At 33.0% G+C, this 13,634-nt stretch overlaps 1 protein-coding gene across 2 annotated transcripts in view; it reads left to right on the forward strand.

Annotated features, from left to right (window-relative positions):
• The window catches only part of LOC6044806 (long-chain-fatty-acid--CoA ligase 6), a 74,260-nt gene that overhangs the window by 5,786 nt on the left and 54,840 nt on the right, over positions 1-13,634 (forward strand). Inside the window, exons 1-2 of one of the 2 annotated variants that reach the window (XM_038255239.1) lie at positions 4,887-5,043; positions 5,129-5,690. In XM_038255239.1, coding sequence (XP_038111167.1) covers positions 5,600-5,690 — 91 coding nt within the window. In that variant the 5' untranslated portion in view covers positions 4,887-5,043; positions 5,129-5,599. Of the gene's footprint in view, positions 1-4,886; positions 5,044-5,128; positions 5,691-13,634 lie in introns of those variants that run through there. The other variant, XM_038255238.1, reaches the window with a different exon arrangement.

Consider the following 13,634-nt stretch of genomic DNA (forward strand, 5'->3'; position numbering starts at 1 on the left):
GACAGATGTCCATACAAAAAAAGTGGAGTGTGGACAAACGCCAGCCTCCACCTCCCCCGCCAAAGGGTTCACGACAAAGGGATGCCACCAATCGTCCAAACAAAAATTAGAGGCTCAACTTCTAACCTCTTTCCCTCAACACAAAAAAAAACTTCTCACCTAATCAACTGAAGATCTCAGCCCGCAGAAAGTCTTCCTGGCTTTTAATCCATTCACTCAGGCGCCACCATCGCACTTGCACTTTCGACTTTCAAACACAGAATCGTCACAAAACTCCGCGTACTGAGCGGCTTAAACAGGATCAAACACGATACGAGACGTTCTCTTGCTTTGTGTTGGTCTCAAACTGATGATCTGTCAAAAAATCCATGCTGCCGGTTCCAGCTAGTTTTTCGGTAAAAAGTAGGCAAAATTGTGCTGAAACACCATTATTTTTGGTGAAATCTCTCCTGTCATTTTGATTTGGGCTGTCAGTTTTGGATAGCAAATCAGCAATCAGGGTTAGCTGTTTCACCAATCCCAAGTTGGTAAATTTACCTGTAATTTTAGCTAATTTAACCAAAAAAATCACTGTTCCACCAATTTGAAGCCAGCTAATTTGAATTGTTAAATTTAAGATGGAACTCCTTTCCGTGTGCGTTCATGATTTAAAAAATACATCGCCCCAGTTGGAAGAATAACTAAAATCAATAGCAACAAAATTTTCTTTCATGATTTTTTAAAGAAAATTTTTGAAGATGGATTTTTAAGAAAATTTAAAAAAAACATTACATAAATTTTGAAATCGTAATTTAGTTTTCATCTTATTTCAAGTGTCTCATTTGTTAAAATATTTATAATTTCTTAATAGCTCACAATCGATTATACAAGTTTTGTTTTTCAATGCAGCCCAGACTCGATTATCTGTAACCTCGATTATACGAAGTTTCGAATATCCGAAAGTATGGGACTTTGGTTAATCGAATCACGATCAAAAAAAGTTTTTATTTATTTTTTCATTTTCTTATGTTAAATTTGAAGGTTGATTCTAGATTACTTCTTCAAAACAACCAATGCACCATGGGTTTCCTATAAACATAGATCCTTTTGAAAAAGTAAGCGATTTAAATTGGCTTATTTAAGAGAATTGGTATCGCTTTTATTGTTTTCAGTCTATTGCACTTATGAAAGACTGCTCTTCATCTCTCAATTCAACCAACTTCAAGGGTCGCAAAGAGCGTTCTCTTCTCCCGAATATCCCAAACCCCGTTCATCGGAATAATCCTGCCGAGTTAAATCGACATCTTGCGTCGAGTCGTGTTGCGATGCGACACCGAATTCGCGGCGGCCAGACAGACCTGGGTGGACAGAAAATAAAAACCCATACGAAATGAAGTGGATTCTGATATCAGCCCAGCGTCTTACGAGAGAGTGGCATTTTGAACGATGTTATAAATATATTCATGAGTTTGAGCTATTTGCGTGCGAAATGCACACAGAATGGGGATACACACATCGGAGGGGCACGACAAGATGGTCCGCTTTGCGGTGTCTGCACTGGTTAAGGTGACATGTGATTGGTTCCTAATTGTGATATCCAAATTCTGTTTCATTTTATATGTAAACAATATTCAGCCTTAGTTCAGAGTGTTTAGGAGGTTTGAGAGATCTGTCCTTAACATGTTATCTTGTCAATACCGTAGCTAGTCTTATTTGCATCAACTAACCAGGCTTGAAGCATGAAATTGACTTCTAAATTTACCTCGGTACGAAGAATCTAAAGTGTTTAACCAGTTGTTTTGTGCGTGCGATACACAAGAGCTCCCAACTTAGGGCACCAACTATTTGCGTCACATGACCTTCGCCCCTTGAATTACTCGTCCCAGAAGCATGTCCCAAGATCGTCGTGAGTTTTTTGTTATCACCATTCTTCAAGTTCCACCACATGATGCTGCGCCAAGATCTCCACGCAAGAGAGGCCTTCACATTAAAACGCAGAATCACGCCATGTCTAATTCAGTCTGCGGCTGGTAAATAAACACCTATCAGTCACGTCATACCTCTCCGGCGACGAGCAGTAGCAACGAGGCCTTTGGCTTATTTACCAGGTCTGTTTTCTGTCCCAACCACGCTGCCGGTCTGGATCAAATCGATATTGTAGTGTGTTCTGGATTTCTTGCAAACTGGTGCCTCGACAACAATAGTTGCACTCGTGAGACAAAAATCCCCACTGGACAGGTGCTAAAAGGAAGAAGAGGTTGGGATTTGAATAATTTAGTGACCGTTTACGCTGGTCTTATAATTTGAGAATCTTACCGTTTTGAGTTCCTCGTATCGTACTTGGAGAATTACCTTGCGTGGAATTTTGACAGTCATCAAATTCCGTCTTCTATTCAAATCAATCCTATTTTTAAGGAGTATTAAATCAATCAAATTGCCGGATTGGTGAGGTACTAGAAGAACGTGCCGGGAATGTTTGAATTATGAATTGACGACGTCGGACGTCGTAACATTGCCTAGAGGCAAGGGTTATGACGACGATCGGGCGGCAACGTGTGGGGACAAAGTATCGTACGATCTGGTCAGCCTACAGCGCAATTAGCAGGTTCCGTAGACGCCAGCAGCCGCCGGTTACCTCTATCCGCGTGTATTTTATGAAGTCAGGAGAGGCGCTCTGGAACGAGAGAATACGGTTGGGGAGTGGTCGAAAAGGGTGTAACCAAGTGAGACTACAATTATTTTTATTGCCATCAAACATTCGAAAATGAAAATTTGAAATTTTATTACAGATCGGAGCAGAAGATCTAGTCATACAAGGTAGAAATATTTGCAAAATTATACAAAATTGGCACATTAAAAACTAGTAATAATTGTTTCCTAATTATTTTCTTTATTAAAAAAACTAACTAAAAACTAAAAACTAAAAACTAAAAACTAAAAACTAAAAACTAAAAACTAAAAACTAAAAACTAAAAACTAAAAACTAAAAACTAAAAACTAAAAACTAAAAACTAAAAACTAAAAACTAAAAACTAAAAACTAAAAACTAAAAACAAACTAAAAACTAAAAACTAAAAACTAAAAACTAAAAACTAAAAACTAAAACTAAAAACTAAAACTAAAAACTAAAAACTAAAAACTAAAACTAAAACTAAAAACTAAAAACTAAAAACTAAAAACTAAAAACTAAAAACTAAAAACTAAAAACTAAAAACTAAAAACTAAAAACTAAAAACTAAAAACTAAAAACTAAAAACTAAAAACTAAAAACTAAAAACTAAAAACTAAAAACAAACTAAAAACTAAAAACTAAAAACTAAAAACTAAAAACTAAAAACTAAAAACTAAAAACTAAAAACTAAAAACTAAAAACTAAAAACTAAAAACTAAAACTAAAAACTAAAACTAAAAACTAAAACTAAAAACTAAAAACTAAAACTAAAAACTAAAACTAAAAACTAAAAACTAAAACTAAAAACTAAAACTAAAAACTAAAAACTAAAAACTAAAAACTAAAAACTAAAAACTAAAAACTAAAAACTAAAAACTAAAAACTAAAAACTAAAAACTAAAAACTAAAAACTAAAAACTAAAAACTAAAAACTAAAAACTAAAAACTAAAAACTAAAAACTAAAAACTAAAAACTAAAAACTAAAAACTAAAAACTAAAAACTAAAAACTAAAAACTAAAAACTAAAAACTAAAAACTAAAAACTAAAACTAAAAACTAAAACTAAAAACTAAAAACTAAAAACTAAAAACTAAAAACTAAAAACTAAAAACTAAAAACTAAAAACTAAAAACTAAAAACTAAAAACTAAAAACTAAAAACTAAAAACTAAAAACTAAAAACTAAAAACTAAAAACCAAAAACTAAAAACTAAAAACTAAAAACTAAAAACTAAACACTAAAAACTACTCTACAAAATCATTTTTTTATTTTAATTTTTGTATCTTTTAATCTGGCTGAAACTTTTTGGTGCCTTTGGTATGCCCAAAGATGCCATTTTGCATCATAAGTTTAATTTTCCATACAAAAATGATATATAAAAATTCAGAAATCTTGTGAAGGAATTTTTTGATCGACTTGGTGTCTTCGGCAAAGTCGTAGGTATAAGGACTACACTGAAAAAATAAATAATACACGGTGAATTTTATTTTATGATTTTAAATTTCACTTTTTGTTATGAAAACTTGATTTGCAAAGAATAACTTTTTTTCTGATATGTTCTCTATATTTTGCTTTTTTCAACTTTGTTGATACGACCCTTAGTTGCTGAGATATTACCATGCAAGTGTTTAAAAACAGGAAAATTGATGTTTTCTGAGTCTCACCCAAACACCCCCCATTTTCTCATGTCGATATCTCAGCAATTAATGGTCAATGTTAAAATATAAAACATTCGTGGAAATCTTTTCGAAAACTATATTTACATTTTGTTTTAAATCAACATTAACATTTCAAAAGGGTCAAACATTCAATATTATGATTATTCTCTCAGTGAGTTCTCAGTGAAACTATTGGATGAGGATTTTTCGAATGTTGATTTTGAATAAATTCGACACGATCAAACAATTTTAATTTAATGCCATAAAAAAATGTTAATTGATTTTGTAAACCAATTGGAATCAAACCATGCCATCATTTATGGACGCTTCCCTTAATTTTCTCTTTCCATCACACCCCCACTTTATCCATTCTTACTCTCTCTCCATTCTTCGCACATGTACAGAGGGGCTTGCAAGGCTTTTTGCAAAAAGGAAGTCGCCGTACCGATTTGCCTGCCCAGAGTGCAACAGTTGCAACGACTGCAATTCTCCATGTGGTATTGAGAGAATTTCAAAGAGAGCGAACGATCGAATGAGAGCCGTCTCGTTAACTCAAAACTTACTCCGTTGAAAGGCGTAGTAGTTTTGGGTTCAATCGCAAACAAAGCTTTGCCGCGCGATAACTGGCGAATCTTCTTGTGCGGATGTTAAAAGTGCATCGTTTTGAGCCTTGATTGAGTCGCGAACTCGTGGTTCAGCGCGTTTGCTTTGTTGATCGCGCGTTGTTGAACAAAGTAGGCCTTTAACAGTTATCATTTTGTGTCAAAAGCGATCGTTATTAAAGTAATGTTTTTGTTTTTTTTCTCTTTTTTAAATCAGCTGATCAGGGTGTGCTAAGTAGGCGACTTGGAGGTGAATGTAACAAGCAGCCAACCGAGTTACCAGAGCCTACTACTGCAGCGCCGAACCTCAAGGATTCTTGGACTTGGACGGCGACTCAACTAAGGATTACGCTAATCTACTGTACTTAAAAGTAAAATCGCGCGGAAAAAAGTGCAATAAATGTGATAAATTAACGAAGCGTGGAATTTCAAGTGATAAGTCAACGCAAAAGCAGTGTGTGTGTGTGTATCTGTGAATCTGTAACTGTGCTGCATGAATCAAGAGTTTAACAATTCGCGAGCGTCAGCTGTTTGAGCGAAAGGAAGCAAGAGAAGAAAAAAAAACAGCAAGAGTTGTGAAGAAAGAGCCGTGCGGCAGCAGCAGTCAACAAAGAGAGCTGGAATCGACAGCAACGCGGCAGCCCAGAAGTTGTCGACGGTGTTTCGTGTGTGTGTGTTTGCCCGGTGAATGCAGATTGACGTTGTGGATTTTCTACGTTGGATTAAGAGCAAAGTGCAGCAGATTGTAACTACCATGAACAGCAACTCGACCGGATTGAGTGAGTAAACTACCGAGAGTATTTAGTATTAAAACATTGACAAAGATTAGGTTATTTTATTACGGTGGTCTTAAAAAAATGGCAATTCTCGACGATTTCACAAAAGCCGCTTTACTTTTTATAATTAGCATACTTTCCATATTTTTTAAAAGAAATTTTCACAACAAAAAATTTAAAAAAAATAACGCACGTAAATTCAACAAATTTCTCTTAAATGCCTTTTTTCTATTAGAATATTATTCCAAAAATTCTAAATGATTAATTCGGGAACAATATGCAGATGTAAAACATCAAAAAAGTAGTATTTCAGCTGCGTGTAAAAGGCCTGAGTGTAAAATTTTGTTTGCATTATTTTATGAAATTGTATGTAATATTACACCCTGAAGTATGTAGCTGATGGCCGAGTGATCTAAGGCGCTAGTTCTTACTGTTGGTGCTGGGTTTGAATCCCGTCGCTTCCAACTATTTTTTGTGTTTTTTTTTTCGGCGATAACCTTATAGCCGAAAATGGACGATAACTTTTTTTTAATCTTCCGAAAATCAACCTAATTCAATAATATCATGATACATTTTAAATACTCTCATTAAGAATATAATTTTTGAAATGCAGGGGAACCGCATCTAATTCCAGCGTTCCTCTAATGTTGCCATATCAGCACTTTGACATTCAATAACAGCTTATTAAAAGCGTTTTCAACTGAAAACGAGTGATGAATAGCTCAATTAGAAGTGAGCAAGCAAGTTTCTATCAAAAGTTTTGCAAAATTAGTTTTTTAAGTAGTGAAAATCAGCAATAGGATTGAGTTAGGAGCAACTGCTCAACATGCCAAACGTACGAAAATTTCCCCTAGTAACGTCATGATTCGAATTCCCGGACGCTTCGAAACCCGGACACCTCACCTTGTTTTATCAATTATTTGGATATAAGTTCGCATTATGAATATCAAAACTGTGTTTTTTGATGAATTCTAACATCAACTTTCATTTAAAGTTTGTTTTAACGCTGTAGTTAATGTCAAAACAATTAAATAAAATAAAATAATAAGTTTACCAAAAATGCGAAACATTTCACGTGAAATATTTCATAGGCGTCCGAAGCCCCGGGAAGGCACAGCAGAAATGTATGGTTTTGATTTCCTTAAATTCTAGCAAATTTTTATATAAAATATCCATTGTTTTGATTTTAACAGCTTATTTAAGATCTAAAGAATGCCTTTCACTAACATTTCAGTTCAAATTTGTGCAGTTCATAAGCAAAATCGAGTGTCCGGAATTCGAAGCAAAAGTGTCCGGATTTCGAATCAGCTTTTATCAGTGTCCGGGATTCAAAGCCAACAAGTCAGTTTAATTTTAATATTCTGGTGAAAAATTGTTAGAAAATACATATATTGCATGTATTCTCTTAAAACTGACTGTTAATACTACATCCTGATGATATTTCTTCATTTCCAACTAATTATTTGATTTTTTGCCAGCTATAAAAAAAATCATATGCTACTAACTGTCCGGATTTCGAATCATGACGTTAACTTCCAAAGTATAAATACTCAAAATTTTCTAAAAATATCGTATTTTTTTTGAAAGTTTTATTCGTTTTCACTTCATTACAGGTTTTTTTTTGTTAAAAAACTGAAATTTTCCCGAAATTCCGTATTTTTCAAAAACACTCAAAATAAAAAAAATGCGAAATTTGATGTGCATTTTCAAATTATTAGAGACTTTTTTGTTGAAAACAATTTTTTTTACAAAATATTGCATTTTTCAAAAATTCTCAATTTTTCAAATTTTCAATACGGGTATCGAACAAAGCAAATGTTTGAAAGCATTTAATTTTTTTTATGGCGTTTTTTTAATGTACTACATTTTTTACAAAACACCTCATTTTTACAAAATACCTCATTTCAGACATTCAAAATCTGCAAATTGAGCAAACGAAGTCATATTTTATATGCGTTTTCGCTTTATTTGTGTTTTGTTTTGTTGAAAACTAAAATTTTCACAAAGTTCCGGAATTTTTCGAATACACTCAAAATTTAAAAAAAAATGCAATTTGGGCATCAAACGAAGCGAAATTCGTTGTGCATTTTCAAATTATTAGAGCCCTTTTTGTGAAGTACTAAAATTTTCACAAAATACCATATTTTTTCGAAAGTACTAAAATTTTCATTCTTTGCAATATGGGTATCAAACGAAGCGAAATTTGGTATGCAGTTATTTATATTTTTTTCTAAGTATATTGAAATTGTTACAAAATTCCGTATTTGTTCGAAAGTATTAAAATTTTAAAGATTTGCGATATGGATACCAAACGAAACAAAATTTTATATGAAGCATACAAAATTTTAATGCATGTTTGGAGTATGCCAATTTGCTCATATTGAAAATTTTGAAAACTTGAGTATTTTCGAGCATTTAAGCATTTTTTAAAATAATGTAAATATGGTTAAAAAGGATACCGAATTTCTTTCGCTTGATTGTAAATTTTTAAAATTTGAGTATTTTCGAAAAAGACGGTACCAGCATTATTCCACAAACATTTGTAATAATAACTTGGGACTTTGGCAACCAAGTGCAACCAACCTTCGGGACAATGCACAGAATGTTCAACCAAACAAAACGTGTTTATTTTTGTTTACGTTGCGAACTCTAGTTTTTGTTTATTCAAGTTCAAACATTGAAACCCGTTTTTCTCGCACAAAACAACTTTTTTTTTCAAATTAATAGTGTTTGTGAAAAGAAATATTTTCAGGGTTGTTTAAGCTTGATAGTGACTTAAACTGGCTAAAAAGTTTTGTGATTTTTTTCTTAATTGCAAAGTTTTTTTTAAATAATATTTTTTGTTTTTGTTGAACTTGATTTAGAGAAATTTAAAATGTCTTTCCCACAAACTCGGAACCCCTTATTAAAATACCAAAACTCTTAGTAAAGCTCCAACATTGATATATCAATCGATGTGGGAAAATGTCATAACGACCCTGACATCTTCTCCATTTATTACAAAGCACTCAATTGTATTGCCATGAATCACTGGGAAATTTTATCGTTACTGCGTAATCTAGTTCTAAATGTTGACGCAAATTATTCCAACATATTTTGTACGTTTATCAGTGGTCCAGATTCTGAAATTAACGTAATTCATCTGGTATCAAAAATTAAAATGCTCTACATTTTCCCTATGTCTGCCCAACTAATTTTTTCCTGTTTTGCAATTGTCTGACTTTATCAAGATTTAAAATAAATCAAGGTCAGGACAATGGTCTCCCACATTGACTTGCACTTTTAAGGATTATCGAATCCGTTTGCAAATTGATGCTATCTTCATGAAGCTTACCCTACTGTGACGTTGGTGAAACTCTTTGAAGTTTGTAAAGCCATTCCGTTATCGTGCTTTTTATCAATGAAACGGATTGAGTTTTATCGTCCGATATTTTTGCACTGTATTTATAGAGTGCTTTCGGTTACCAAGCTGCTGCTGTTGGCCTTACATAATATGACTTGCATTATATCTTTATGATATATTTTCAAGATATTTTTATCGCACTTATCATGAATTGACTTTACAACAATGGTCGGAAGTCCCAGCTGGTAACGTCATTCGATAAATCCTACTTCTTCAGGGATTCAGACTTTGTGGCACACGATGTAACACTGTCATAAACGATTTATCACTGCTGTAGTGAGATTTCTTTTGTTGTGCTCTTCAAGTACTTGAAAAGAAGCCAATAATAACAGCCCGTTATGAAGAGCTTTAGCAAGGTATCAGTTAGTTGTCCACAGTTAAGTTCACTGACCAGCTAAGAGGTATTGATGATTTCCCTCCATCTTATGTTCCTTTCAATATCATGAATCAAACGATAGGCGTATCAGATTGGTAATTATAGTCTTTGAACTTCGTGCTTTGAAATCGATGAACCATAGCTAAATATTTACTCTTTTCGATTACAAAGTCATACAATGTTCCTCTTCAGAATATCTAAAAGTGTCATCCACTGTCGCCGAAAGGTCATTAACAGCGTTGACCGTGCGAAACACGGCTGCAAGTGGACGGTCCACAAATTCGCTCTTTGCACGACAACAATTAAGCTGATGAACGGCGGCGGAAAAGCGTTGCGAGGGAATTCAAAAATAATTATAACATCAAACATCATCGTTTGGATGGTTGCGTGGGTGTACTTGGGTATAGGAAAAACCCGGTACAGAAGTTGGCGAGGAGGTGGAGGGGGGATTTTCTCTTATCACACTGCAGTGTATTTACTAACCATTTTGAACACGTACCCACACTGACAGTAGTGGGACATAATTTAAATCGTGCATGCTTACATTGTTTAGTGATCGTGATGTGTGAAATAGTGGGGGTAATTGCACGTGAAATCATTGGGAAATTGTGATAAATGTTAGATTTGATATAATTTCTTGCTGATTTTTATCTATTGTAAAAAACTAGGGGAACAGCATCTAATTCCATCGTGCCTCTAATGTTAACCTCTTTCAGTGCTTTGACGTTCAATTACAGCTCATAAAAGCATTTTCAACTGAAATCTAGTGATAAATAGCTCAATCGGAAGTGAGCAAGCAAGTTTCTACCAACAGTTTTATAAAATAAGTTGTATAAATAGTGAGAATCAGCAAATTTTACGGGTCCAAACAAACTAAAATTTCGCTTATCTCTTGAATATGTCTTTCTACAACAACTTGTAGGGAGAGAGGGGTTAATAAGCACCCCCTTAGAGAAAACTGCGGAAGATATTTGTTAGATGTTCTGAAACATGTGTAAAAATCTTCAAAAACCTCATAATTTAAAAAAAAAAAAGATTCCATAACGTCATGATTCGAATTCCCGGACGCTTCGAAACCCGGACACCTCCCTTGTTTTATCAATTATTCGGATATAAGTCCGCATAATAACTGTCAAAACTGTGTTATTTGATTAATTCTAACATCAACATTCATTTCAAATTTCTTTGGGAGCTATATCCAATGCAAAAACAATTAAATGAAATAAAAATATGAGTTTACAAAAAAAAGTGAAACATTTCACTGAAATATTTCATAGGCGTTCGAAGCACGGGGAAGGCAAAGCAGAAAATTATATTTCTGATATTCTTAAATTCTAGCAAAATTTTATTCAAAATAGCGATTGTTTTGATGTTTACAGATTATTTCAGGGCTGTGGAGTCGGGTCATATTTCAAACGACTCCGACTCCGGCTTTCTCAGATTAGCTGACTCCGACTCCGACTCCGGCTCCGGCTTTGAACAAATGGTTGGCTCCGACTCCGACTCCGGCCTACCAACTCTAGCCGACTCCGACTCCGACTCCGACTCCAGCTTTCAACAAATGGTTGGCTCCGACTCCGACTCCGACTCCACATATTTTAAATGTTTCAAAAGTTAGTTAACTATTATTGGTTAATTATTTTTAATACATTGATAAATAGGATTATTTAAATACTCTCTAAGCGTCATGTTTTTCTCAAGAAAAATAAGTTAATTGAAAGCAAAATAAAGCAAATAAACAGGAAAAAAGTTTCTAGGTTATAAGTTTTATACGTTATGGAAACAGAAATCAAAAAATATCTTCAGTTTTAGAGGCATTTTGAGAAGAACAGTTTGGTAAGTAAATTTGGATTTATTTGCTTAACCTCAAATTTCAAAATATTTTTTTCAAAGCTAATAAATTTAAATATTAAATTGTTATTTTTGAATGAATAACTCAAAGAAACCTGGCCTTGATGATCTATTGAACATTAAAATTCAATTTGCCCACTTTCAGGCACCTTGTTTTTTAAATGACAATTTTAAACGAAACATTTTTTTGTTTTTTTTTTTTAATGCGTACATAGACATCACGCTATGGCTGAAGGAGATTATTATTGCAAATCAATGTATCTAAACAATTTCTTCGTGGAAAGGACGCTTAAGATGTCCTTTTCAAATATCTGTGACATGGAAAATATTTTAACCTTGAAATTTTTAATTTATTTTAATTTTAAAATTTTATATAGTTTAAAAAGAGGTGCACGATACTTCGTGAATCTTCACCTAAAACGAAGCTTTATGCACGGAGAGACCGGCCAGGGCAAATCTAAGAAATTCTTGGTTAATTTACCTAAAAGTATGGGCTAATTTTTTACACAGCTTTTTTTCAACAATCGATTGTTGATTTTGTTAACCCGAAATTGCTGACCATCAGTAGGTAAAAGTAACAAAAAAATAGTTAGAATTGCCATTTTTGTTGGTTAAATGACCAAAAAAAAATTCTAGCAGTCGACTGCTAGAATATTTTTTTCATAAAATTAACTATTTTTTTTTTGTTTTCAGCTGAATAATTGTTAAATATTCTGTAAAAAACAGGCTGGACAATATTTTTCAACTATTTTTTAACTTTTTTTTTCGTTGTATCAACTGAAATATTTTTGCATGCAGCAAATTATTAGTGGTTTATAACAAAACATTTCTTAATTAAACATTATTTATGTTAGTGTCTATATATATTTTCTTTAATTATTTAACGATACAGGCTGGGCCGAATTTCTAGCTATATTTTTAACTAATGTCTTACTTGAATACAGAAAAATATTCGTACATGTAGTCAGTAATTAGCTGTAGTTAGCAATATTTTTATTTAATTTGCAGTAAATTTTGTAATAATGCCTCACAAATTAACTTGTTGTACTTGTACTTATTTGTATTTTTTTTAATTGTTATTATAAAACATGTTATGTTTGATTAATGTTTAAAAAAAATTATAATAAAAAAAGCATTTTACAAATTTTGTTAAACATGTTCAAAAAAATATGTTTAATTTCTCGTAAATTCCTTAAAAGTAGAAACCGAGCAAAAATTTCACCAAGTTTTAAGCTTATATTTTTATTATGTTGTATACAATTAAGTGTTGTATTCACTTACCATCACTGAGAAATCATCCGATAAGTCGTCATCATCTACAACGGTCTCATGTTTAGTTATTTTTCTTGAGGTTGGACACAGAATTTACACCAAGGCGAACCTTTTGCTGCAAATAGACATATGAAATTTATTATTAATCTAATAAAAAATTAATTCCGGCTCTAAACTGATAAAAGGAACGTAAATAAATGTAATTATAAACAAGAAATATCAATAATGCTACTTACCCAGTTTGCACTAATTTAACAACTACTTTTGGCAACATACTTTCATTGCATTTGATTCAATTTATTTAACGTACTCCGATTCCTGAAAACAATATTTTGAGTTTTACTTACCAGTTTATTGAGCAGTCTTTTTCAACAGCATTTTTAAAATATTAATATCTTCTTTTTATATCTTTTATGTATTTTATTTTTTAGACATTTCCCACCATCGAATTTTTATTTTGATATAATGTGTACGCATTTCCATGTATTTTATGGTTGATGATTCTGAAATATCCATCGTAAGCACGAAGGTTCCTGGTGATTCAGTTTTCTAATTAAAAACACAATAGATAAATTGTTGTGTAAAATTAAACCCATACTTACTTAGATTAACCAACATTTTGTTAAATTTGCCCGTGCAAGTATTGTCGTGCAAGGGTTGGCCCGCCTCTTCCTTCCACTGCCCCTCTCTTTCCTCCAAACATTATCATAAAGTCCCCTCGCATCAGAGGTCCCCATTGCGAATGTCCTCGTTTCGCTCTTCATAGTTTATCACCTGCAAAGAAATCATCAACAAACTTACTCACCAATTCCACCTTCACAGTTGCAGCAGTGTGCACTTCGATTTGCCACTTCAACTTAGCCAAATAGCAGAGGCGACTCGTCCACCTGTTCAACCTGTTCATTGAACAGGTAGCCAATTTCAAGTGGATATTTTTTTTTTATTTATGTGCCGTGGTGCTTTTTTAACCAGCAACATACAATTACAATTTTTGTTTGAATATACGTTAACAAAATCAACGCCCTATGTTCAGCAGCGCTGCATG

This window comes from Culex quinquefasciatus, chromosome 2, assembly GCF_015732765.1.
Source record: "Culex quinquefasciatus strain JHB chromosome 2, VPISU_Cqui_1.0_pri_paternal, whole genome shotgun sequence".
Lineage (NCBI taxonomy): Eukaryota > Metazoa > Arthropoda > Insecta > Diptera > Culicidae > Culex > Culex quinquefasciatus.